Source organism: Psammomys obesus, unplaced genomic scaffold, assembly GCF_907164565.1.
Source record: "Psammomys obesus unplaced genomic scaffold, mPsaObe1.curated_primary_1811, whole genome shotgun sequence".
Lineage (NCBI taxonomy): Eukaryota > Metazoa > Chordata > Mammalia > Rodentia > Muridae > Psammomys > Psammomys obesus.
Window position 1 is genome coordinate 1,765,449 of NW_026590663.1, and position 27,856 is coordinate 1,793,304.

At 41.5% G+C, this 27,856-nt stretch overlaps 1 protein-coding gene across 1 annotated transcript in view; it reads left to right on the forward strand.

Moving 5' to 3' along the window:
* The window catches only part of Cped1 (cadherin like and PC-esterase domain containing 1), a 269,206-nt gene that overhangs the window by 8,777 nt on the left and 232,573 nt on the right, over window positions 1-27,856 (forward strand). Inside the window, exon 2 of the mRNA XM_055608217.1 lies at window positions 19,419-19,602. Coding sequence (XP_055464192.1) covers window positions 19,419-19,602 — 184 coding nt within the window. The remainder of the gene's footprint in view (window positions 1-19,418; window positions 19,603-27,856) is intronic.

The window sequence follows — 27,856 nt, forward strand, 5'->3', positions numbered from 1 at the left end:
GTAAGCTATTCCCTCACTGCTTCCCTGCCTCACTTTCCCCATCTTTCTTGTCCTCTTTGGCACCTCTTTATCAATGAATTTCTACCTTTATTAGGCTTATTGTACTAAAAATTGGACTTTACCATACTTTTTCATGGTTTAACTGGGTTTGAAGGAATGGTCTTTAAATATAGGAGCCCAACTGGGTTTGAAGGAATGGTCTTTAAATATAGGAGCCCGTGCAATTCTTCAGGAAATGTCAGCAAAGAGGTGTGTAGCTGCCCTGAGGGAGAGGGATACCTGGCAGGAATGCAATGCCTGTGGATGGCTCTCAGCTAGTTGATTGGGACCATTTAAAAAATGTATAAGGCAATATGGAAATAGTAAAAGCATTGTTCATTCTAAAAGAATTTCAGACAAATTCAAGTGTGCATACCTTAGACAGACTTTAATGAAGTCTCGATGAAGTTCGTATTTAAACAAATTGTGCAACATTCCCTACGTTTCTTCATTTTATTTGTGGGGCTCCTGCTTGTCGTTTCAGGTGAGTGCCATTACTGGTTGCACTTTTCTGCTCTAAGCAGTTTTGTTTCTTGTACAAATGGAATTGAAAACCCAAGTGAGAAATCTTCTATAATGGAAGCAATGGGCTATGTCTAGAGTATGAACCTCCTGCTCTCATCTTTGAGTCTGTGGCCTCTTGGTGAGGGAAAGAAATGTTTCAGTTTCTCTTTTCCCATTGGCTTCCCTTGTATACTTTTTTTTGTCTAAGAAGGCAACATTGGTAAAAGAATGAGCTTGTTTTAAAAATTATATTTCTGTTCTCTGTTATGCACTATGCTAATGTTGGAAATTGGCAAGGTAAGTTGTACCTTGTCCACTTTATGCTTTCAGATACATGCTCAAAATGTAAAATGTCATTTTAACTTACTATGAGGTTTAAAGATGGAATATAACATAGAAAGATAAGTTATTTTTTGAATCTATTACATATGTGTAAAGGTATTACCAAAAAAAAAAATACTCCTTTCAATTCAGTTCACAAAAGCTTTTGGTGTCTCTGATCCAAAAGAACAGAAGAACTATAATGATTATGATTGAGGACAAAAGAATTTGGTGATGTCAAGTGTGCCTGCTCATATGTCCTGGAATATAACCTTTCTATCACTCTTCTCCACCAGTTTGCTTAGCATGGAGCCCATCTGAGCAATGTGGTCAAGGGTGAGTTCTCAACTGTGTGTGTTACCAGGGAGGATGGGCTCATCAGTTTCCAACAAAGCCTCTAGTAACAAACCTTGTAAATATATTGAATAAGTAGATCCCTGATCTATTTTGAAATATATTGTATAGTTTGTTCCAATTAGGGTCATAGAAAACTTTACTTAGCCTTATAAGACCCCAGTCTTCTCATCAGAAATGACCCTATCTGCTTCTTACACATGTGCCAGTTAGTTTTTGTCAATGTGACACAAGCTAGAAGCATCTGAGAAGATGGACCATCAGTTGAGGAATTGTGTCCATCAGATTCTGTGATCATCTCTGTTTAGGTATCTTTTATAATTGATGTGGGAGAGCTCATCCCTGGACAGGAAGTCCTGGGTAGTATAAGAAAGCAGGCTGGGCAAGCCATGGAAAGCAAGCCGGTAAGCAGAGTTCCTCTGTGGTCTCTGCTTCAGTTCCTGCCCCCAGATTCTTGCCTTGGATTCCCTTGATGATTGTTTGTGTCCTGTAAGCCAAATAAACTATTTCATCTCCAAGTTGTTTTGGCGGGATGTTTACCACAGTAACAGGAACAAAGTAGGACAACAAGTAAGACATGGATCAACTTAGGTGCTTGAACACATCAAAGCTGGGGCAGAGCTGACAGATGCACACACACGCAGCGCTGTGTGCCTAAGAATGCAGCTTTGAATGGGACCCTGCAGAAAACACACTTCATGGGTTAGAGTACACTTCTTTTGATACTCACAGTCAGCCAATTCTTTTAGTCTCAGCCTTCTTTTCTTATAATTTGTAGAAGAAAACATTTAAAGCTACTTGTCTTCTGGCATCGGGCCTCTGTCATCTTCCCCTGTGACAACTGTATACAGTGTAATGCTTTCCTGGTTGTGAGAAATATTCCCCATCCTGCTCAGGAGCATGTGTCTGCTGAGGAGATGCAGACTGTCTTTCTTGATAAAACCAGGAAGGTTGCCAAGCATGTAAATTATTCACAAAGTTTGATATTTTAATTAATTTCTTTGACAACATCTTGTAGCTCACCTAACACACCTCACAGATGTTTTTGACAAGCTGAAGTTGAATTCTGCTATTCTGAGTATGCTTGAGAGAAACTGAAACTATTTGGTCAATTCAGGATGGGTGAGTCAGGTGACAGGAAAAGCCTGAAAACAGTGAATAGTCTATATAAAGAAAAAAAAGCATCTACTTCAATAGAAAAATTGTTTCTCTGCATTGATGTTTCTGTTTTGCAAGCATGGAAACGTAGGTATGTCATCCAGATAGTGGTTCATAGTCCTGGAAAACAGCAGAACAACCTATGTCTAAGACAGTGCTTGCTGGAACCTTCAAACCCTTTTCAGGCAGAAGGGATACCAAGATTGGTATCACGAGTCCTATTGAAGTTCCTAATGTGCCCGCCCTAGCGATGGCAATAGCTATCTTAGGGTTGTTATGGGATCAAATTCTGCACGAGATGTGAAAGCTTCGAAAAATTTTGAAATTCTAAAAGACAGGAAAATTGCATTATCTCCCAAAGGAAAATGTCATGAACATATCGTCAATGCTTTCGGCCTCTCTTGGGAAAAGAATGCATAATATGAATCATAAATGTGATTACCGGAAATACTCCTTCTTCCATTAAAAAGTTACCATATAGTGTGCTCTACAGATGTCAAGTTACAAAGTGCTGTTTCAAAAAGCTAGTCGAAGTCCAAACTTGTGTTGTTGCCATTGAATTTCCTCTGGATATTTCTCTGCTTCTCTTACAAGCAGTAGGAAGTTTGATGCCATTCCAAGCGCTTCAGCGTCAAGCCTGGTTCTCTCCAAGTGGAAGAGCGAGCAATAATTTAGCCAAAGTGCACAAATGCTCCCAGAGAAATAGAACAGGAAATTAACTTTTCTTTGGCAGTACAGGAACTCCCTGACCTCGGCAAAGCATCAGCAAGAAAGCTGACTTTCCCAAAGAGCAGAGAGGCTTTCGGGGTTTCCCTTGTCCCCCCCCCCCCCATTCCCTGCTTTATCGGTATCGTCTAGAAAAACCTTTATCCTTTATTTTTTCTTCCCTGAGAAATCACTAACAACACGCTTGAAATTCTCCACAAAATAAGATAAATCAATTTGCCCAAGGATTTTAGAGCTATTTGATGCCGACAGGTTTGGCGTAGGGTTAGTTCTGTTTCCAAAGGAGTAAATGGGGGTGGGGAGCAAGAGGAGGTAAGCTTACTCTTTCTCTTTACAAAGAAACAGTAATATAATACCTCTGCTTTAAAAAAGGTTGATGGAGAGAGTAAAATGTGTTAGTGGAAATATATTCTTTCAGATACAGAAGCCTCAAGATTCTCACCTATCTTTAAAATATTTTAATTTGTATTTTACTACAGTTTTATTTCATTTATTTTATGTATATGGGTGTTTTGCCTGTATGCATGTCAACAAGAACTTCTGATCCTCTGTATCTGTAGTTGCAGACAATTCTCAGCTGTCATGTAGGTGCTCAGAATGGAACCCAGGTCTACTGGAAGAGCAGCCAGCCCTTTTACCTTCTGAGCCATCTCTCCAGCCCCTCCTCATCTATCTTAATATAAAATCATGACATCTCAAAAAGAAGCACTCTATGGTCTGTGATAGCAAAGGGAGCGTCACACAACAGTGCTCCCACAATCCTGAGCGCGCGTCTTTGCAAAATCCCAAACAGCGGAGCCAAGCGTATGCAGCCGTGTTACAAAATTCTGTGACGTCCAGCGTTCAAGCAGAACCTTTCAGTAAGTTGCTGAGAGGAGGTCAGGGCAGAGACCATGTTTACATCACTCCTGGTGCATGGAGTGGCAGGCAAATGCATGAGGGGAGACATTGCCAGTTTACGTGTTGTTTGTGTCCAGTGCAGAATTTCCCAGAGTGGCCAACAGTCCTTTGGACTCACTGTTGGATCCTTGAATTCTGTTATCTTTCACCAGTTTTCCACCTTCCCTCCCACTTCTTCTCCCCCACTTAAAAGATGAGTACTTCCTGTGTGGCTGAGAGGATTAAAACAATCTTCCCTGTTAGGAGGGATGGTTTCCGCTGGACACTCTGAGAGCTAACTGAAGGGAATGTGTTTTTCTCCCCAGCCATAGAAAACAGTAAAAGCCTTCAACAGAACTTCATACTTCATACAAAACGTTCAACATACCCTGTGCCGCAGAGAAAAGAACTCAAAATTTCGATATCAGTCTGAATTGACCAGTGTTTATGTTCTAGCATCTTTAGACACTACCATTTATTGCCAAGTTTTGATTCTGAGAGCAAGAAAATGGCATCCAGTTCGGGCTTGCCATATGGAATGGGCTTGCCATTTGCATATGTAAAGGCTTCCTCATCCATAGCTTCTGGTAGTATGAACAGCAATGGGCAAGGCTTTCAGGGGAGGGGGGGAAGTGTGGCTTGGGGTCATCTGCCAAGGACAGCCAAGGTTTCAGCCTCAGAAACTTGCAATACAAGGGAAGATAAGGAGGCCATGGAGACTGAACAGCCAAGTGGCTCTCAGAAGGAGCAGGAGAACAGAACGAGTGGTAAGATACGTCTGTATGCTAAAGGGAAAGCCGCTAACTTCTTTGCTGTGGGCATGATTCTTAAATGCCAGGCATGCTCTCCCCCATTCTTCTTACCACTTGGGCCCTGCATGAGGGAGATAAGGGCTTCTCTGAGTTTACAGGTATGTGCCTCTATCCGATAGCCAAGCCTGATAGTCAACAAGAACTGGAGCTGACCTCAGCTGTCCTGGAGACACCCATGTGGAGTGTCTATTATCCATCCTAATCCATCTGTGTGGTTTGTGGAGCCATGGATTGGGGGAGAGACTCTAGATAAACCACTTATGAGTGCTAAGAGAAAGGACGAAAGCAGGAACAGCCTTCCTCCTTCCTATGGTTTGGATCACAGATAATAAGTGTAGGCTAAGGAACCCATCCCCTTCTCTCTGCGAGTATAATTATGAGGACTGGATAAGGAGTGGACAGAACAATCTCTCAACCCCTAAGTCAGTGCTTGCGTTCTACCCCATATCCGGCAGGTGCTTCTTTGGGCTGGACTCTGCCCAGAGGAGAACATGAGTGCTCGGATGCCACAAGCAGGTTTCAGGCTGACTGCCACAAGCTTTTTCACGGTGACTCACTGCAGAGGTGACATGCATACAAGATTACAGGCACAAGTGGACAGCTGGGGATGTAAACAGGACCGGAGGCCGGAACAGAGGCAGCGAGGGCTGTCATTGACACTACAGGAAGAAGAGAAAGAAGATTGAATTGGACACTGAAATTAGGGCATTTGGGCACTGAAAAAGAGGATACAAAGGGAAGGTCCATAGATTATCCAATAATGACTCTCATTTCTAAGCAAGAGCAGGGAACATAATGCTCTTTAAGTGGCTTTTGACATCCTGGTGTGGGAACTTACCTAAAGAACATTATTACAAAACTGATATTAAAGTATACTTACCCATGCAATTAATAAATTACCTATTTTTGTCTAACCTCTAAATTTAAGAAGTATGTTCATTAAGCATATGTAGCAGTCAAAAAGACATGGTTTTCCTAACAACATTCTTTTTTATTTTTTTATTTATTATAATTTATTCACTTTGTAGCCCAGCTGTAGCTAGGAATCCCACTTTCCCTCCCTTTTCTCCTTCCATGCCCCTCCCCAAGTCCACTAATAAGGGAGATCCTCCTCCCCTTCCATCTGACCCAAGCCTATCAGATCTCTTCAGGACTGGCTGCATTGTCTTTCTCTGTGGCCTAGTAAGATTGGCCTCTCCTCAGGTGGATCAAAGAGCCAGACACTGAGTTTATGTCAGAGACAATCCCTGTTCCCCTTACTTGGATACTGAGCTGCCATGGGCTACAGCTGTTCAGGGTAGCTACTCTCCATGAATGATCCTTGGTTGGAGTATCAGTCTCAGGAAAAAAAAAAAAAAAAACCCCACTGCGCCCATATATATATATATATATATATATTGTTCTATTGCTCTCCTTGTGGAGCTCCTGTCCCCTCCAGGTCTTTCTATCTCCCCCTTCTTTCCTAAGATTCCCTGCACTCTGCCCAAAGTTTGGCTATGAGTCTCACCATCTCTTCAATACCCTGCTGGGTATACAGCAATGAAAAACAAGGAAATCATGAAATTTGCAGGCAAATGGTGAGGACTAGAAAAGATCATCTTGAATGAGGTATCCCAGAAGCAGAAGGACACACATGGTATATACTCACTTATAAGTGGATATAAGACATATAATATAGGATAAACATACTAAAATCTATAGCCCTAAAGAAGCTAAGCAAGAAGGAGCACCCTGGGTAAGATGTTCAATCCTCATTTAGAAAGGCAAACAGGATAGTCATTGGAAGAGGGAAAAAACAGGGGACGGGGCAGGAGCCTACCACAGAGGGCCTCTGAAAGACTCTAACAACATTTTTAACCAGTGTTTTATAAAATAGAGAATAAAGATGTGACTTCGTTTTTATTTTTCAATGCTTTAGCATCCTTATTATGTAACTCCCCCTTTTCTTATTCTGCTTGTAGTTTGATAGAACCTCTATGAAGTAATATTCTCAAAACATGTAGTTTCTATTGAATTTTTTTTACCATCTCAAGAGGGCCTGTTGTCTACAACCTATTTATGAGACATTCATTTGATAAAGCTCCATGTTCGTGAAGGGTTGTCTGTTTCAGAGGCTTCCATTTGAATGGTCTTTTGATCCTTTTAGTGGCATGAGTATAAAGAGGGGAGATGATAGAGCTAAGGTCTGATGAGGAGGGTGGGTGCCTCAAGCAGAGCCTGCAGAGAAGGAAATGAATGGGGTACAGGAATGGGGGGCTTATGACTCGGTGAGCCTTGGGGTGTTGCTGGAAATGCCTCAAACTCAGAGGCAGAGCATCCGGCATCCATGAAGATGTCTGTCCACTGCCTGCTGCTTAGGTACTGATATTGTGGTAACAGGTCCCTTGTTCTTTCCTTTCTGTTCCTCCGCTTTGTAGGGACTTGCTATTTTAAGGCCGGGTTGCTGAATTAACTCCTTGTTTGGGTACCAGGGACAGAGACTTACTATTATTTTAACATGTTTCCAAAGAACAAGGTCTTTCCTTGTCCACGCCTTTTTGTTTCACAAGGGTGGATTTTCAGTTCCGAGTTTTCTTTCTTTTGGACGATGCCCCGTAAGACTTGCTGACACTAGGGAGGCCCAGAGGACAAGAAGGTTCCTCCAAGTCAGCTGGAGAGCTTTTATTGTGACATAAGCTGGTATGATCAGGGCTTGGGTTGCAAAGATACAACTCTCGACTCCTGTTAAGCTTTATTGGAGTTTGGAGGAATGGCACAGGGAAGGGTTGCGGGTACAGAGGAAGAAGACAGAAGGAAGGTGGAGAGACTAAAGTGGGGTCTCAGGAAGGGAATGGCTTTCATACACTCCACAGTACAGCGTAGCTATAAATAAGGCAAGTGCATTCCCTTCTGGTCTTGTTTCAAGACAGTTTTGGTTTTGTTTTTTTTTTTTTTCTAAAGCCGAGTTAAGTTGAAGGAAGCTATCTGACCACCACCTCCCAGATATTGCTATGTTTTTATCTTCTCAGCTGGGGCTTTGCTATGTCTGCAGACTTATAGTAAGCAGAAAAGTGATGGTCCACAGCTGTGCATGGTGGGTGGCATCGAAACGCAAGGAGTCTTGCATTAGCCTGAGGAACAGCTTCCAGAGGACGCTGAAAAACAGGCTTTCTATTACTTTCAAAACAGAAGTGAGGGGGGCAGGGTATCGGGAAAAGCCGAGAAGGGACATGGGCAAGGTTTTTTGGTGAGGCCTGAAAGGAAGGGCAGTGGGAACAGATAGGGCGGCAGGACCAAGGTGTGTCAGCAGTCATGGCTGGACCCTCACGCCCAACACCACCCCCGGGAAGAAGTCCAGGAGAAACTGTGTTCTTGGTTTCCTTTTGGATATCTCCTTGTTGCCGAGATCCAAGCTGTATGCAAGCTTTATCGTGCAGGAGGAATGAGTAAACACAGCCATGAAACCTCACACACCATGGCTGTGTCCTTGCTGGAGTTTGCAGGCCGAGAGGCTGCTGTTTGCTTGTTTTTCCCTTTGTCTTGTAGCTGGCTCCTCTCTACTCTGTGTTCTCCTTCTTTCTTCTCCTTCTTTCTTCATACAGCATCTGTAGAGTGTGGTCCCTTGCAGGAAAGCATTTTGTGTTGTTTCACAGGTTTGGGCAGAGTGATCTGGGAAAGCTATAGACATTACCTGCAGATAGCGTACTTAATGTTTTATAGATGTGAAGTTTTTCCTGATAAGCAAACATCATACCTTGTTCGCTAGATATTAGTATTTCAGATGTTCCTTAGGGACACATACAACTCCCATCACTTATCAACAAATATTTGTGCAGATGGCCTGGTCCAGCTGTGTCTACTGTTCCCTGCCTTTATTCTGCCTCGTAGGTTCAGACATATGTGGCTGTTTGTTGAATGTTCTCAAAGCCGTTCCTCGGATGAGAATTGATTATGCTGTTGCTCCTTCTCCCTGCCTTTACTACACCAACCTCAGCGCCCCAGTGTAGAGCCTGTAGCTCCGCCTCTCAGCTCCTGCCCAGGCTTCCCCTGGGATTGGACGCCATCTCAGTACACATCCCACTCTTTCCTGTTTCTGCTGAGTGGTTACTGCTCCATGTATGAAGCTTTAAAGTCCATTTTCTGTATGCCATGAGGGTAGCATCCAGGTTTTGGGAAATCTTGTGATTTAAATAAGCAAAGTCTGTCTGACCTTCTAGAATCCTGTCCAGATATCCACGCTCCTAGAAAACAGCCTTTTCGCTACTGCACTAAGTCCTGTTCCCTCATCTCCCCATACCATGTTGTGTCTTTTAGTGGAAGGAATCAAAGTTGATTAAAGTCAGAGCTGCCTAAAAAAATCAGCGCGCACTGGTGAATTTTTCTCATCCTGGCTATTTAGGTCTGGGATTCCATGGGCTGCCTACCAAGCCTGTAAGTGACACCACATTACTCTTTTCTAGGAGCTCATCATTTACAGCTACTTCTTACTGCCTACATGACTATATTTGCCACTCACAATAGAGAATAACCATGGTGCTGACCTTCAAGGGCCTTTCAATTTCTTTTCTCCTCTCTTTTCCGCTTTAAATAATTGTCTCTGTCTTCTTTCATATGCCATATCTATAATACAGACGAGCAAAAGTGCCATGCCATCCAAGAGGGGGCCCTTCTGGAGCCACTCTTTAACAGACCAGAAACACTGTTTTTACTGGAAGCCATGTCAACTCCATCAAATGCTTACTGCTGAAAACATCCCGGATGCCTGGAACTTTACGAGGCCTTTCACTGTTGCCCTCCCCAGAGTCTAACATGATGCCTGCCATGCTTGAAAAACATAAGAGAGATAAATGAATGAACTGCAAATGAGTGGCAAAAAAAGAGCAGGAGAGAACGAGAGGGAGAAAGATAGAGATAGAGAGCGAACCCTGCTTCTTCAGCATCTTCTGTCCTAAGCTTGCCTGATAGTATTAACTGGTTGTTTCTGTGTGTTCTCCATGGTCGCCTCTTAGTTCTGTTAAGGCAGAGGTCCTTCTAGTGTCCTGTGGATTTGTCGGCTCTAGGAGGTAAGCCACTTCGTTACAACACAAGCTTCCACCAAAGTGTTCTGGCTTACTGCCATAAAAGCAATGAAGCCAGCTGGCTGTATACAGGAACCTTTTTCAGAGTAACCCTTTCTCCCTTGAACTGCTTTCTTTTGGGTATTTTGTCACCCTGATGGAAAGCTGTCTACTATAATATAGAAGCTTTATTGCTGCAGTTTCTCTATTGTTTGCTTAGCATTTACATAGAATAATTTGCAGAAAAAGTTGTCAGGCCACAAGAGCTGAGAATTGAGACACCTAAGATACACATTAGCAATATAATCAAAAGATGCTTTTCTCTGAAAACTGTGGCCATCCAGTGACCAGCTTGAGATTCCTGTGGGTCTGCTGCGAGATGTGGAGAACGATTTGCTGACACTTCATTTAGGAGGTGACATTCTTCGACTGTATGTGCTTGTTTATGAGTGGTGTGTGTACGATGGGGCACTTGCACAGTTTCTGGAGATCAAGCTTGGGTTTTCAGTCTGTGCATCAAGTGCTGCTAACCCTGAACCAATGCTAGTCAGGAGACACACTTAAGAGTGTCTTAGGAACTTGCTGGGCTCTTACTGTCTTGCAATTAGATTTTTAAGTAAAAATATGTTTGATATGTATCCTGTAAAATCCCATCCACTTTATTACCTGAATTCTTTTAAATAAATGTACATTTCCCTGAGGGTGGGAAAGAATCTATTTTATTCTTATAGTGGGAAAATTAAAACATAATTCACTATGATATAATTCTGTAATATTTTTTAAATGCCAAAAGTCTGGACCAAAGAGGCAATTTCATTTTCAGTCATCTATGACATTCCTCCAAAGCCTTTGATATGATTTGTACTTGAGCATCAAACACTCTCATAAATATATGGTTACTTCAATAAATCCACCAAAAAGTCCTTTTGTCATGTGAAAAAAAAGCAAATTTTATTTTCTGGCCTTACAATATTTTAAAGAGCCGTATTTTGAGGTTTTGTGTAAGTCCTTGTGAAGATTTTGAAGGTAACTAAAAAATATAATACATTAAGAATGTTTACTTTACTATTTTACTATATACTACTAATTACATATTATATATATTTACTATATAATATATATTACTATTTACTATTTTACAATAAATTCATTGTGGTTTTCAAATACAAACTTACTTTTGCCATTATTGCTATAATGCAAAATCCTATTAGAATATATATTCCTTGACATGTTTTAAGTACTTTCCCTGCCAGCATATTAAAGAGAAGATGTTTACATGAATCCATTCAAAACATATTTGTTATTTGTGTCACCAGACACAAACATATTTCCCTTGTGACATAGGGAAGCAGACAGTAGACAGAATAAGTGAACAAAGAAATAATACATGTTTATTAGAGATAACGAGCCTTTGCAGTCTTGGGGAGAACCTGCTACTCATTATTTTGCAAGTGATCCTGACATCAAACTACCTTCTAAGTATCCTTACATCCATGGGCTAGTACAGCATTCAGCCACATCCCTGTCTGAGAACTCCTGGCAGCTGGTGAGTGCTAGGGGAGGGAGAGTCAAATGGTGTGGCTTCAGTAGGCTGCCTGTGCTCCACTGGGGAGCCCTGAACCTGTGGACATACAGGTAGATTTAATTTCACTCTCAGGGCTGTGAAGAGAAAAGAAAAAAGAGGACATTAAGTTGAGAGGAAGATGTGGAGGAGTTCTGGGGGAAGTTAGAACAGGGAAGAGGGGTGGGTATGGTCAAGATACAATGTATACAATGTGTGAAAACTTCAAGGAATAGATAAAAGTTCAAAAAACAGCATTGAAAGGAATAAAAGAAGGAAGAGAGGAGGGAAGTGAAGAAGTTACTTCTAAAGCGAAAATACTGAAGGTGGAACCAGGGGAGGCAGGCCCCAGCCATTTCAGTGGCACACAATTGTTTTCAAAACCAGTGGGCGGGGCTGGACAGCAGCCTCTCAGAGCACATGCTGCTCTTGCAGAAGACCTGGATTTGATTCTAAGCACCCACACAGCAGCTTAAAACCACCTACAGCTCCAGTTCCAGGGGACCTAATGCCTTTGCCGGCACTCATAAGCACCAGGCATACATGTGGTAAACACACATACATGCACAGAAACATTTATACACAAAAAAATCTACACATAGCTCAAAAGCTGTGGGAGTAACTGTTCACTCTCTGATTGGATTTAAGGATCACTATGTGGGATAGAACTTGGGCCAGTTGCTTGAGTGGTCAGGAACTTAACACTGCATAGACCATGGGCCTGGGGAAAAACCAAATTCAATTCTGCTAAAGAAACAGCAAGAAAATGATTCCTAACAATATTCTGCTATATCCATAGATCAGCGCCTCGCTTAGCCATTATCAGAGAAGCTTCTTCTTGCAGTAGATGAGAACTAACACAGAGACCCACAGCTAAACATGGTGCAGCAGAAAGTGAGATACTTTGGAACATCCAGGCCTAAATGGGACATCTTCACCCAACTGCTCCCCTAAGGGCTCAGGAAGCTATCCAGAAGAGCAGTTAGAAAGCCTGTCAGAGGCAGGGTGATCGCTGGTGGTGGTAGTTGGGAGGAGGGTTGGATAAATACAGGAAAACCGCTTCTTCCGGGACCAACAGGCCTGCTGCACAGTGAACGCACAGAGGCTGCGGCAGTATGTACAGGGCCGGCGCAGGTTCAAGCCAGAAGCGGTCCCAGCACTGACAGGGAGAAAGGGACATGGGCTCCCATCCCAGAAGCTATCTGCAATTGTCATTTGCTTGCAGAGGAAGAATTAGCTTTTTCCAGTGGGGTCTCACTGGGTATATAAACCACACTTGAGAACAGGCCCTAGGCCCAGGAGTAGAAGGCCAAAATGAGCTCCATGGTACTTTTGTAGACATTATGTCTCATATTGCTTCGTTTGGGCATTTTTTTTCTTATTAGTTACATTTTGTTAACTCTGTATCCCAGCTGTATCCCGCTCCCTCATTCCCTCCCAATACCACCCTCCCTCCCTCATCTCCTCCCTGCCCCTTTCCAAGTCCACTGATAGGGGAGGACCTCCTCTCCTTTCATCTGACCCTGGTTTATCCGGTATCTTCAGGACTGGCTGCAAAGTCCTCCTCTGTGGCCTAACAGGACTGCTCCTCCCTTGGGGGGTGGGGAGGTCAAAGAGCCAGCCATTGAGTTCCTGTTAGAAATAGTCGTTTGGGCATTTCTTGTTTACTTTTTTTTTCCTTTGGCTTTTATATTATGGTTTCTGATTTTGTATTTTGTGTGTTTTATTTGTGTGTCTATGTTTCTTCAATTTTCTCTGGCTTGTTTAGATTTTTGCTTGTTTCCTTTTTGTTTTCTAAAGAGAGAAAGAAAGAGGATGGAGTTGAGTTTGTGGGGAGGTGGAAAGGATTTTGGAGGAGTTGGGGGAGGGGAACTGTGATAAGTACCTTTTATGAACATTTTTCAATAAAAATGCATGTAATAATTTAATAAAAGTAGAGTTGTTATTGAATAAAAAAATGATCCTCATAAAAAAACATAGTAAGCATATAGATATATAGTTTATTACCAAAATGTTTTCATGACAGAGATCAAGCCTTATCAGCTTACAGAATTCCTAACATAAAAGGATAGCTACAATACAATATTATAATTCAGCTTTACGTATGTTTTAGCATCATTTGGTGATAGAACATTGTGTTACTGGGCATTTTCATATCAAAACGTAATTTACTTTTCAATACAAGCTCATGAGGTAGGATTTGTTCTTTCAAATATATATATGACAATGCATGGATGTGGGCAGATTAAAAACTTGACCTAGTATGTAAAGCCAGCAAGTGGAGGAGCCAGAATTAAAGTCCATGTTTTTGATGATCAGTCTATCTCTTCTTTTGCTGTACACTGCTCCATCAAACATTCCCAGTACTTTATTCCAACAATCCACCCTTGCTTTATCTGGGGTGATATAAAGATTTCAGATTTTGAAGTAAAAATGAAGTGCTCATCTATAAAAGGCCAGCACGTAGTCTAGCAAAGTGATTTCCGAGGAAAAACTTTGCAAATCTCTCAACAAGAAATAGAGGCAAGTAATTTAGGGGTTTATATACAGTATGAAAACTTGTGCTTTTCTAAGCCCCGGTGAGCAGGGTTGTGAGCCTGAAGGTTCACAGTAGTGGCAATCAGTGGCTATCTGCATGATTCCACTAAAGATGTGCCTTTGAAACCGATGGTGTGGCCACAAGCTGTTTCCCAAAGCGCCGCTTCCCACATTTGATAACCGTGCATTTGTTGGTACGGTTGACATAATTATTTGCACAGTTTCTGTTTCACTTACGTAGCATGTGCACCTGTCATTGGACTAGCTAAAACCGTCCCTGCCCTTTGGTATTGGGCCACTCTGCTGATACGGTGTGTTATAAATATTACAAGGACAAGAGCAGTTTACACTACAGAACAAAGCAGCATAGTTTTACTGACAACTTCATTTCCTTTATTCACTATAGCCTCAGAAGTGAGTTAGAATTTTCAGGCAAGTTATTGAAGTTATAATAAACTATGGCCAGCATTTCTACACTATTTAAATTGTGTCCAGCATAAGATATACTGGTAGCAGTTACACTGCTCTGCTTAAATTGATGTTGGTTCAGTGAAAATGAGGAGTGGTAGATTTAAAATGAAAATAAAGAGTTTGAGATACTCTCTGCTCATTTCTGTTTCCTTCTGCACTTGAGTCAGCTGAAATGGAGAAGAGCTTCCTGTGGTTAGGGGAAAAATAGCGCAAGAAGGAAAATTCTGGATCCTTGTATTTCGCTTGAGTGGCACCGATATACTTGGAAGCATCTATCTTCCCCTTTCACCCAGACGGGGCTGTGTTTACTTTGGCCTAATGAGGGCTACGCATTCCCTATAATCCCATGTGGATCAAAGGACACAGCCTATACTCAGTTCCAGACACCATTTACAAGTTGATCATTCAATTAAATTTTTCTCAGGAGTCATGTCCCAGTTTTCAGGTAAATTTGTAGAGTTTAAATATTGTGCTGGTGAGTTGTCAACTGGACACAAACTAGAGTTATTGGGGGAGAGGGAAATTTGAGTAAGATGATGCCTTCACCAGACTGGCCTTTAAAAAAAAATCTGGAGGGGAAATTTTCTTGACTAATGATTGATGTGAAGAGCTCAGCCCACTGTGGGCGGTGTCAACCCCAGTCATGTGGTTCTGGGTTTCATAAAAAGCAAGACAATCAAGCCATGGAGAACAAGCAAGTTAGCAGTGTCCCTTCGTGGTCCCTCTTGGAGTTTCTACCTCTAGGTTCCTGTCTGGAGTTTCTAATGTGGGTTCCTTTAATTAGGGATTATTTGGATAGTATGCAATCCAAATAAATCCTTTCCTCCCCCAGTTGTTTTTGGTCAGCATTTCGTTACAGCAATATGAAGCAAACTAGAACATAAAATACAATGTTCTTTAGCATGGAGAAATCACTGCTTAAATGTGTTTTTCCCGAAGTACCATGTACAGAAGGTGATTATGTTCTGTTGCTTTTGGCTGCATTCATCACTCTTGTATGTTCCACACATAGCTCAAATTCAGAACATTTTCTTGGCTCCTGAGTCCGTATGATACATTATTTTAAAAATACAGACATAGTACTTGCTATGTGGAAAGCATGGCTCTAAATACTTTACAAGTCTTAACTCTTTCACCTTTACAGAATTCTCAGAAGAAAGATATTGTCAAAGGTCATAAAGCAAATGCTAGAAAGACTAGGTGACAAGTTCGTATTCTCAACTTCACCAGGCTTCATCTGTGCAAATGCAGACAGCAATAGTTTGCAGCTAAATTGTCAGTAAGTACTCCTCTGTATCATCATCTTCTTCCTCCTCCCTCCCACTTTCTTTTCCTCGAGTCTTCATTTTCTTTCTCTTCTTGGACAGCCTCCCTGTGTACTCTGGCCAGTCTTGAACTGATCTTGATCATCTTGCCTCAACTTCCTGAGTGCTGCAATTGGGTGTGTGTCATGCCCAGCTAAGTCTATTTCTTCTTTCCATGGTATCTTTAAAGATTTTTGACACTGCATTACAGTTCACTGATGTAAATATCCTCACTAGAGGTAAACCAGCTAGGTAGGCCTAGCTCAGAAGAAACTGATGCGGGGGAGAAATGTAAAATCCTTTCATAAGAACTCATAGTGATGGATAGTTTTTGTCAGTTTGACACAAGGATGAATCCTCAGCCGAGAAACGCCTCCAATATGACTGGGCTATAGGCAAGCCTGTAGGGCATTTTCTTAATTAGCGACTGATGTGAGTGGCACCATGCCTGAGCTACTGGTCCTGGGTTCTATAGGAGACAGGCTGCAACAGGAGCAAGCCAGGGTTCGGCACCCCTTCGTGGCCTCTGCATCATTTTCTGCCTTCAGCTTCCTTCCCTGTTTGAATTCCTGTCCTGATTTCCATGATGAACAGTGATATGAAAATGTAAGACTTACTAAACCCTTGGCTCCCCATGTTACTTTGGTCATGGTGTTTCATCACAGCAATAGTGAAACATATATCTCAATTAAATATTTTTTTTAAAAATTATTTATTTATTCACTTTTCATCCCGATCACAGCCTCCTTACTCCTCTCCTCTCAGTCCCACCCTCTTTCCCTCCCTTCCATTTCCTCAGAAAAGAGGAGCCTCCTCCACTAACCCGCCCCCAGCACATCAAATCACGTCAGGACTAAGTGCATCCTTTTCCACTGAGGCCTAGCGAGGCATCCCGGGTAGGGAAAAACAATCCAAAAGCAGGAAACCAAGTCATGTTAGAGACAGCCCCTGCTCTAATTGCCAGGGGACCCACATGAAAACCAAGCTGCCCATCAGCTACATATGTGTAGGGGGCCTAGGTCAGTCCATACATGCTCTTGGTTGGTTCTTCAGTTGCTGTAAGCCCCAGGGGACCCAGATTAGTTGATTCTCTTGATCTTCTTGTGGAATTCTTTCTCCTTCCATGTTCCTTAATCCTTTCCTCCACTCATCCACAAGAGTCCCTGAGCTCTACCTAATGTTTGGTTGTGGGTCTCAGGATCTGTTTCGATCTGCTTCTGGGTGGAACCTCTCGGAAGACAGTTAACAGTGCTGAGCTCCTGACTGAAAGCATAGCAGAGTATCATTAATGGTGTCGGAGGTTGGCTCCCTCTCATGGGGTGGGTCTCAAGTTGGGCCAGTCATTTGTTGGCTAAAATGGCTCAGTCATTAAGTACTAGGCTCACAACCAAAAATATAAGAGTTCAATTAAAATTTTTTAAGAGAGATAGTGATTGAATGTTTGGAGAGTGTTTGGAATTTGATGAATTGATAAGACAGTAAAGGCATTGTAGATAGAAGGCATAGCAGTATATAAAGAGGAAAATGGGAACCAGGTGTGGAAATAATTGGGTTATGCGACGAACACTGGAAGACAGCTTCTAAAAACCTTCTGGCACTTGACAAAGAAGTAGATTTAGTTGGAAAGATTACTCAGTGGCAACTGCTGCTCTTCCAGAGGAACAAAGTTTAGTTCTTAGCACTCATATCAGGTGGCTCTCAATCCTCTGAATCTCCAGCTCCAGAGACCTGATACTTTCTCCTGGCCTCCACAGGTACCATGCATAAGCACACATATGCACACACAGACAAAAAAAAATTTCTTTAAATAAAGAAGTGAAATCAACCTAATCTGTGAATGGAAATAGTAAGAAAAAGTAAAATAAAATTTAAGTAGTGCAAAGCATGGGTATCTTATGCTTCAGACCCACAAAGTGGACAAGTTCAGTGATAGCCGTCGTTAGAAGTGATTTCCCCTCCTTTCCTGTACCTCTCCATCGCCATCTTTTGTATCTCTTGCCTGACCATTCATCACCAAGAATAAGAATAAGCCAACTTCACTTTATCAGTACTTACTCTTGGGTTTCAGAAAAATACTCAGTACCTGCCAGTAAGACATTATAAATAAATTTAAATTTTTGTCACTTTCTACTTATGTGTTAAAAAACACCTTTTATCCATGGAATGACCTAAACACTGTAGTGAGAAAAAAGAATGTGTTTGGGTAGCAATTAGCCTCTGTGGGAAGAACCCTGAAGTGTTAATTCTCAACAGCTCTTCTTGGCGCAGACTCTTTCTGGCTCATGAAGATGCCTTCAAACTTGCTCTATTGTAACAACAGAGTGTTAGTCATTTTTGTCATCACTGCAACAAAATACCACATAAGATCCAGTTCTTTTGGCTTACAATTTGGGGATACAGTCCATCACTGTTGGGAAGGCAGAGCAGCAGGAACATGAAATAGCTGGTCATATTGTATATAGATACTGGACACAGATGAAAGTAAATGCTAACACTCAGCTTGCCTTCTTTTTTAATTATTTTTATTTTTATTAATTACAGTTGTTTCACTTTGTATCCCCCCTGTATGTCCCTCCTTCCTTCCCTCCCAGTCCTACCCTCTCTCCCTCTTCCCCACCTGTGCCCCTCCCCCAGTCCACTGATAAGGGAGGTTCTCCTCCCCTTCCCTCTGATTCTAGTCTATCAGGTCTCATCAGGAGTGGCTGCATTGTCTTATTCTGTGGCCTGGTAAGGCTGCTCCCCCCTCAGGGGGAGGTGACCAAAGAGCAAGCCAATCAATTCATGTCAGAGACAGTCCTTGTCCCCATTACTATGGAGGCCACTTGGATACTGAACTGCCCTAGGCTACCTCCATGCAGGGGTTCTAGGCCATCTCCATGAGTGGTCCTTGACTGGAGTATCAGTTTCAGAAAAGATCCCAGTGCCCAAACTTTTTAGATCTGTTGCTTTCCTTGTGGATCTCCTGTCCTCTCCAGGTCTTACTATCTCCCACTTCTTTCATAAGATTCCCTGCACCCCACCCAAAGTTTGCTATGAGTCTCAGCATCTGCCTCTGTACCCTGCAGGGTAGAGCCTTTCAGCGCCTTTTTATACATAGTTCAAAATCACAGCCATTAGAATGATGCTTCTCATATTTGGCAGGGGGGCTTTCCACAGCACTTGAGTCAATATAGCAACTTCTTGCATAAGCACCGAGAGGTTTGTCTGTCCTTTGACTGTAGATCCTGTCAAGCTGACGATCAGTAGTCACCATCGCAGACAGGACTGACAGACAGCCTTTCAGCTCTGCCTCTTTTAGACAGCACAGGTCCTGTCCTCTCTGAGCCTGTGTCCTCTGTGATATTTGCCTAAATGTGATTAAAAGGTAGGTGTAGCTGGGGTTCTTTTCATTACAGTCATTACTGCTAACCTATGTTTTCAGCTACCCTGTATTTCTAGGCAGCAGTTTCCCTGAAGGACTTCTGTGTTTTTACATATCCACCTTCCCATCACAGTTCCAGCTACTCAGTTCACCTTCAGTGCCTTCCTGCAATTGTCTCTGTCCTTGCCAGAGATGTCTTTGAATAGAGAGTTGTTGTGTTTCATTCCTAGAGGATAACTTTCCGAATGGCCTTGGAGTGTGTTGGCTATGCCCTGCGATGGAAGTGAACTGCTTTTTCACCTTGGATTTTTATGTCTTCTTTCTTTTCTTTCTTTTCTTCTTCTTTCTTTCTAGATTGAAGACTTGATTGAGACGCACTTCGGCAGTGGACATAGAAGGGCTGTCCTCCGACGACCTCCTTCCTACAGGAGAGCAGGGCTTCAGGCTCACCAGCACCTTCTCGCTCAGCACGGCTACAGTGTCGTCACTGTTGAAGAAAGACTTGGAGGTGGTCTAGGTCTGGAGCTGCGGGACCAAGGTCAGAACAATGAGTAACAATCAGAATTATGGGGCACGTGAACAGGCTCTATGCTGCTTATTTTCTTCCTCTCAAACTGTTTCACAAAACAAGGTCTTACCCATGGCAAATATCATACACTCAGTTTCTGTGTTTCTTTTTATTGCCTTTTCTCAATCTTCTTTAGTTAGATCTCTCTATTCTTGAAATTATTCTGTTTGTATTTCTGTAGCATTTCCAAGTCACATAGTCCGTATTTAAATGCTACATTAAAAATGTTTATGTTTATGAGTATGAATACATATCCTGCTTAGCACCTAACTGCTCCATATTTTAAGAAAATTGCCACTTCATTTGACTGCAAGTAGAATGTGCTGGAAATTGTTTTGCAAAGCCAGTTGAAATGAGATTCACAGATGGTTCCAAATATGAAGATGGTAAGGACATTTGTTATACATGCTATTAGTCATCAAGTATTTTCATTTCTATCATTTGATGAAAAAGTAGTTGTTAAATTATTTGAAATTGAGTAGATGAAGGAGGTTGAGAGGGCAAAAAGAGTAAGAGATACACTACCTCTGCAACAGGTGAAACAGGATAGGTCTCAGCTAAACTCTGTATTCAGGATTCTCTGTCACTACCCGACTAAGACTGAGAAATGTGAAGTCTCTTTGTATTCCAAGAGAGGAAACTGAGTCTTTACGGGAAGAAATAGACCATAATGATATGAGGGAAGAATGGATGGGAGTGCCCAAGTCTCTTTCTCGTTTCTTGTGTTCTGTTGCTTTGTTCCTCTGCTGCCTTAGTCTCTTGTGGCTCATTATCCTGCACTGAGCTTATGGGAGATGCACCAATGCGGCCTATGCATCCGCCAGAAGCTAGTCACATTTTCTTTTTGTATGAAGACACAATTAGCCATCCCTCAGTGCCCTCAGAGGACTGGTTCCAGGACTCCCTGCAGAAATCAAAATCTCTTCTATGAATTATGGTAGTCTTTGCTAGTAACCCTCCCACATATTTCTGAATCATTTCTAGATCATTTATTATACCTAATATTAATATAAACACAACACAAATAGTTATTATACATAGGGCGTTCTTCAGGGAATAATGACAATAAAAACTGTTCACTTCGAATGCACATGTGAGAACTAAAAACTGTCAAAGTAGAATTTGTAGAAGTGGAACTCCAAATATGGAAAGGTTTTCCTTTTCTATCTTCTTTTATTTTCTCATAAGAAAGGCAAAAGAAACAATTTGAATTGATTGCTGTTTTCCATCTCCATTCCTTTGGGAAAGAATAGTCAGATTCTGGTGCCCAAATATGCCAGTGGCAAGCTGGCTTTTCACGCAGTGTGATATTCCTTTGCTGGTTTGTGGAGATGTAAAGAAGCTGGGAAGGTGTTTCTGAGAAGGACGGATGAAACTTGACCTTCATCGTCCTTCACACATGGCTGGTGATGCTCTCAGGGAATAGAAGCCGTGGAGATCTGTATGATGAGAAGAATGATAGTTTTCAGGTGTTGAGAATAGCATTTGTAAGGCAGACCTCCGTGAATGTAGCAATCTGGTCTCTGTCCTGTAGGAGAGGCTTAGAAATCCAAACCAGCAGAACTCTGTCTACAAATAAGAAAAGCATTGGGGAATATGTAAGCCCTAGAACGCTGACAAGAGCTGAAAACAAAGTTGGCGAACTTTTCTGAGTTTTTGCTGTGTTTAGTTCTATTACAAGGGAACAAGCGAAAGTTACAGAGCCTTTACAGAAGTGACATCATCAAAACTCCATTAGATAGGGATTGGATAAAGGAGATACACAAAATATTTAGCATATCTCTCATCCCACACTGAGCAGGTGATTGACCGCCGCTTGCTGCCACGTGCCCAGCATTCTGTATGTCAAGCCGAGTGTCCCTGATGGCATGTTCCTGAGGTCCAAAATCCCTAATCTCCACCTGTTGATGTTGCCCCTGACTTAGTGTGGCTACAACGTGGATTATCTGTGCATTTCACCTTCACTTCAGTTTTAAATTTCTCCAGCTGTAAAACAGATGGATTGCATCACCTTTCCCCATTGATGTCCGTGGGTCAGTTTGACACAAAGTAAGGAGGATTACTTTGCAGCTTCCAAGTAGTATGAAAGGGCAAAGGCAGCTTGAAGCAGTAGAATCTGACAGCTGGAGGAGCTGCTGGGCCTGATGACCAGCGATAACTGTGTAATGTCACCAGCATTTGTCATGAAGATGCTGATTCAATTCCCTTCCCCACATTCCCCCCAGCTTTGAAAACATCTTCCCAGCTTACTTTTGCATTCTTTTACTTTGTTACCTATTGCCTCTAGCACTAGGATCGATTTCACGCTATATGAAGTATGAAAATTGATTTTGGTTTTTAATTTTATTTTTCACTGTGGAGCACAGTGCACAGAACACCTGGAATAAAACAGCCCTGTGATTCTAATCCAACATATATCATATATGGAATTAAAAAAGAAACCACAGATTATTTTATATACAAACACCAATTTAACCTACATGCTATATTTGAATTGTACACACTGCATACTCCTCAGAAAAGCTTCTCCAGATTGAAATTCTTGTGTTTCCTTGGCTGGCTCACATTCACTGGCTCGTTCTCTTACCTTATGTGCATCAGAAGAGAAGGAAGCTGCCCTGATATGTGTGGACTTGCGCCCCAGGCTGAGCAGCTTGGAAGTGAAAACAGCTCAGAAGGACCTGGAGCCTTTTATTCTGCCATTGCACTGTCTTCCTGGTAATAACCCACAACTTGAAAAAATGACATTAAAACCAAAGCAGATGCCCCTGCCAAAACTGCAGAGGGCACAGGGGCTGGATTGATGTGTTTATAAAATGCACTTGTGGGCAAAGGGAATAAGTATGAGACCTGTTTTCCTCTTTAAAAGCAACCCTGCTCTTTCTACCTGCTATTCCTACCTGTTTTTTCCTGCTGCAACTTCACCCTAATTAATTCTTCTGACCTCTCTTCTGCTCCATCTTTTAAGGCACAAGCGGCCTTTTTTTTTTTTCCATCTTAGAGCCATCTTTAAATGCTTTTAAAGGATGATAAAAATAGTAAAAGTCAGAAAAAAAAAACACATGAAAGGGTCATAGGCCAGAGAGGCAGCATTTTACTGTTAAATGTAATCTGCTCGGGTATAGTAACTTCACGGTTTTTTGTTTTGTCTTAATTTTAATCTTATGTGTACATACGCTTTGCCTGTACGTATGTGTGTGTATCGCTTGTGTGAATGTTGCCCCGACAGACCAGAGGAGGTGTCAGATTCCCTGGAACTGGAGTTACAGACAGTTGGGAGCTCCATATGTGTGCCGGGAATAGAACCCTGATCCTTAGGAGCAGCAGCCAGTATTCTTAACACCGAGCCCCTCTCCTGGGTTTTGTATTTGATTTCTTCGTTCGTTTGTTTATTTTAAAAATTCTATTTAATAAATAGCATTTGAAAGAAAAAGTTGGCAGTGTCAGGCTCTAAATTAGGATATGAGCATTATGGATCTTCTTCCCTAGGGATTAATTCCATCCTAGGTATGTAAGAGAAGCTGATGACACTTACGTGAAAGAATATGGGCTGAAACTATAGGTCACTTCCTATAGAAGTGTAGGTCACTTCCGCCCTGGAACTCCGTTAAAGGCAGTTGTAATATTTACTTCTAAGTAATATGTGAAATGGATTTGATCACTTTCTCCAGCCAAGTTTGAAAAGAAGCAAATAAAATCCTGCCTACATTTTATCTCATTCATAGTTCTGGGACGGGGCCCAAATTGTATATTCTAAGAACACATATATATGATTCTTACGTGCAGCCATTTAGGGACACTGATCTAAGGGGTAGACTATGGGCTCAAAGCACAATAACTCTCAGAATTAATTTTAGAAAGAAAACTACACAAAAGCCTGCTTGCTGCTGTACCACTGTATTGCTGATAATTTAACAGTTTGGGTATTTACGGTCATTATTTCATCTTTACACTGGTTATGAGAGCAGCACAAGGACAATGGTCCTTTTAGAGCTAAGCCTACAAAATGTCACAGATTGAAAACGTACTTTTATGGCCTTCCAGTCCCTTGCTTTTGAAAAATAGACCATATGTCCTTGCATTCAGGGGAACATATAATTCTCTAAGAAAAAGATACTCTCTCTCCTGCCACGCAGGTGATCTTTAGTAAATCTGTGCCTTAGTGTACACTGGCCTAAAAGACAGTAGATATTTTATATAAAACATAGAATAAGTGGAAGTTTGAATAAAACATGCCTCAAGAGACCCTGACTATGAGTTGCTCTTATACTGGATCAGAATTATTTGTGTGTACTTGAAAAGTAGCCCCTTTCCAATATCCAAATACATTATATGCTTTCACATTCTGCGTGTTACAGCCCAAACCTGATCTCAAAGCCACAGAATCTGAATAACATTTATGTTTCCTTACTTGAGGGTTTTCTGTGGAATTCTTTCTGAAGAAATACAAAAAGCGAAAGGCCTTAATTGTCGAGATTGGCCAAAACTGGTCTGGTGCCTGTTTGTGCAAATAAAGCTTTATTAGAACACAGCCACACTCTTTTGCTTTCATGCTATGCTTGGCTACAATGGAGTTGATTGGTTGCAATGTCTATTGTATGGTCCTACACCCCAAAATGTGTATTATTTTACCTTTATGGAAAAAGTTTTATTACTGATATATTCAGATGGATAAGTGGATGTAACTTGATCCAATAACAAGCTGACAATGGAACCTAGGTTTGAGATGATTTGTTTTGTAAGCTGTACCAAACCTTGTTCAGGAAGAATTCTATGGCTTGCAATAAAGCATTTAATAACACACCTACCAAAACAAAGATATAAAATTAGGACTCATATTGGATATTCCTTCTTAGCTGCAATAATGTAGGATTACCTTTGCTGTTAAATCTTCAAAGATCTTTAACAACAACTGAAAGTTTTCAGAAGAAAGGACACTGTTTCAACTACTCCTTCCAGCTTCCCACAAGACCCAGTAATATATATGTATATGTGTGTGTATATATGTGTGTGTGTGTGTGATTACTTTAAAAAGGAACTATTATATAGACAACAGTAAATAATGCAATCAAGTGCAATCAGGAACTGAAGAAACATTTCTATTGAAAAGTAAATTCCACTTCTTGGTTCTTACAGAATCCACTAGAAGGGGCTGGAGTCTCCCATGACAGTGGGCTTTGGTGAAACCATTGCTATGCGAGGCTACAAGGTCTACTACTTCCTTCCCTGTTTCATGTCTACCTTCCTTCCTTCTTCCATTCTTGCCTTGTTCCTTTCCTCCCTCCTATCTTCCTTTTCCTTTTCAGTCTTGCAACTATCCTCTTACTTAAGCCTCCTGAGTGGCAGGGTTATAGGCATGAGCCACCGTACCTGGTTTGTTTAACTTATTTTGATCCTTCTGTATTTTAAGTTACATTCCCTTGTTCTTTCAAAATAGTCATATATACACAGGCTAGAACGGATTACATATGCATCTCTGTGTTCAAACTTTACCTTAGTTTGAAGGGTTGTTTAGTGGCTATTTCTCAATAGCTGTTTCTCAAGTTTGTATAGAAAGAGGATCCCCACAGATGTTTCTTTAGCATCTTACTCTTCTGATCTTCATCTTAAACTCTCACGGTGGAAAAGTTATTCAAAACCTTTACTGCTTGTATTGACAATGACTCTGTAAGAGAGTTGAGAGTTAAACACTTGAAGTGTTGTCTTTGTCTCTTCTACTGTTGTGATAAATACTTCAACTCCAGCAGTCTGTAGGAGGTAGGGCTCATCTCCACTTATCATTCACAGTACAGTCCATTATTGCAGGGAAGTCTGGTGGCAGGAGCTTGAAGCAGCTGTTCACATCAGGAGGCAGAGACTGATGAATGCTGCTTCTGCCCAGCTCCCTCCCTCCATTTACAGAGTCTAGAATCCCAGCGAGGGACTGGCACCACCCACAGCAGGCAAATCTTCCCACATCGATTTACTTAATACAGTAAATATAACCCCCAACAGGCGTGCCCATAGGCTTGTCCCCAGAGGATTCTAGATCTTGTCTACTAGATAGTTAATACTAACTATCCTAAGTACTAAGAGCTTGTACCATTTACCAAAACTGCTTCTGTGGAGGAGTGATGGACTCTGGTGATTGAAAATGTTAGCTTTAGAATAAGACAGAAGCAGAGAAACGGTCCCTAGGCTTGGCTTAACATTCACATATATGTATAGGTGTATGATATATATGTATGTATATATAATTTATTTTTAATTTATATATTCATTTTACGTCCTGATCATAGTCTCCCCTCCTCTCCTCCAGGTCCTTCCCTCCCACTCCCTGCCCCAGATTCCTTTTCCCCTCTTCCTCAGAAATAGGGAGCACCACCACCACCAACCCACCCCAGCACATCAAATCACATCAGGACTGAGCTCATCCTCATCCATTGAGGCCAGGCAAAGCAGCCCCATTAGGAAGAAGTGATCAATAGCAGGTAACAGAGTCCATGCCATAGACAGCACCTTGCTCAACTTAGTAGGGAACCCATATGAAGATCAAACCGCCAATCGGTTACATATTGTAGGGAGCCTAGGTCCAGTCTAGGCATGCTCTTTGGTTGGTACTTTCTGCTCTATAAGCCCCCATGGGTCTAGGTTAGGTGACTTTGTTGGTCTTGTGGTATTCTTGTTCTCTCCAAGACTCACAGCCAAGCACTAGGCAGGACTTGGGGATTCCTGTGGAAGAGTGGAAGGCTCAACATTCTTAACAGGTATATAACTTTTCAGCGCCTCTTTTCCCTTGCATTCAACTTGACTCTTTGAGAGTAGTACATAATAAGCCCCTAGAAATGGTAGAAAACGTTACTGTGTGATCTTGTTAGAGAGGAGACCATGATGCTCCTCTTTGGGAAGGTATATGTAAAATGTGACCTAGTATAATGCTGTGCTGCTGGGGTCACTGAGGGTTAACTAAACAGTCTAGGAGTCTTCAAGTTGGAAGCTCTCAACCTACATGTTCTCATGAGATAGTCTGTGTTAAAAACATGAAGTTTAGACACATTTTCCTAGAATGCCCTAAGCTTATATACAATCTGGAAACTTCCCAGATTCAGAAATCATGTCTTTCTGCTTATCACTTAAAATCATTCCTTCCATATAGAGATAAGTATTTGTTGACTACAGAAATAAGTAGAGATTAAAAAGTGTATCAGTCTTTAGGCTTCAAGACTGAATTTCTTATGAAATTAACCTTACAATTTAACTTGTAAATTATTTATTATTTATTTTGAGTTTTTAAGATAGGGTTTCTGTAGATAGCTCAGGTTATCCTAGAACTTAGTATATAGCCCAGGCTAGTCTCAAAACAGTTTTCTTGGTATTTCAGGAACGTGTCTCACACTTGGCTTAGCTTTTTGTTCTCATGTAACTTTAGAAGAACATTGATATTCTACTTATGGGGTATTTGGTTGCATGACAAAAATAGCATAAATCTAACAATGGCAGCCCATGGAGCCTACTTTATATATCATTTAAGTCCAGATTGAAGACTTTTTTTTCTCTTTTTTAATTAATTAATTAATTAATTAATTAAATTAACTTACAGCCTGGTCACAGCCCCCTCCCTCTTCCCCTGCCAGTTGCACCCTCACATCAATCTACCCCATGTGTTACAGCTCTCGCTGGCATATCAAAGCAAAGCAAGTCTAAGCCTGTCCTCTCCCACTGAGGAGAGAGAAAAGAACCCAGCTATGGGAAAGGGATCCAAAGGCAGGCAACAGAGTCAGAGACAATCCTTGCTCCACATATTGGGGGGTTTTAAAAACTACTATATTCTTTGGGAGGGGGCTGCTCTCAAGGGTCTCTTCCCATTTTTGCCTGTTGCTTTGAGGGAAGGCCAAATGAGCTCAAATATACTTAGATGCAGGTAGTCTAAGCTTTGCACAAGTAGATGAAATTCAAGCAGAGAGGCCAAAGCGGGACATGCAGAGGTGTAGGGGCCACATACTTAGACTGATGGTTAGTTCTCTGAATGCTTTATATTCTGTAAAACATGGTAGCAAATGGTATTGCCTAAAGATGTTTTCCAGTGAAGAGACTGTTAAAATGAGCATATAGTTTTTGATTTTGTGAAACTAGAAAGCAACAAGAATAAATGGTCCAAGAGTCCATATTGTCTCCAGAGCCTGTGTGTGTCCTTTGTGTTATTTTTTGCAGTTATTTCTTGGTACAATGTAAAAGACTCATTTTG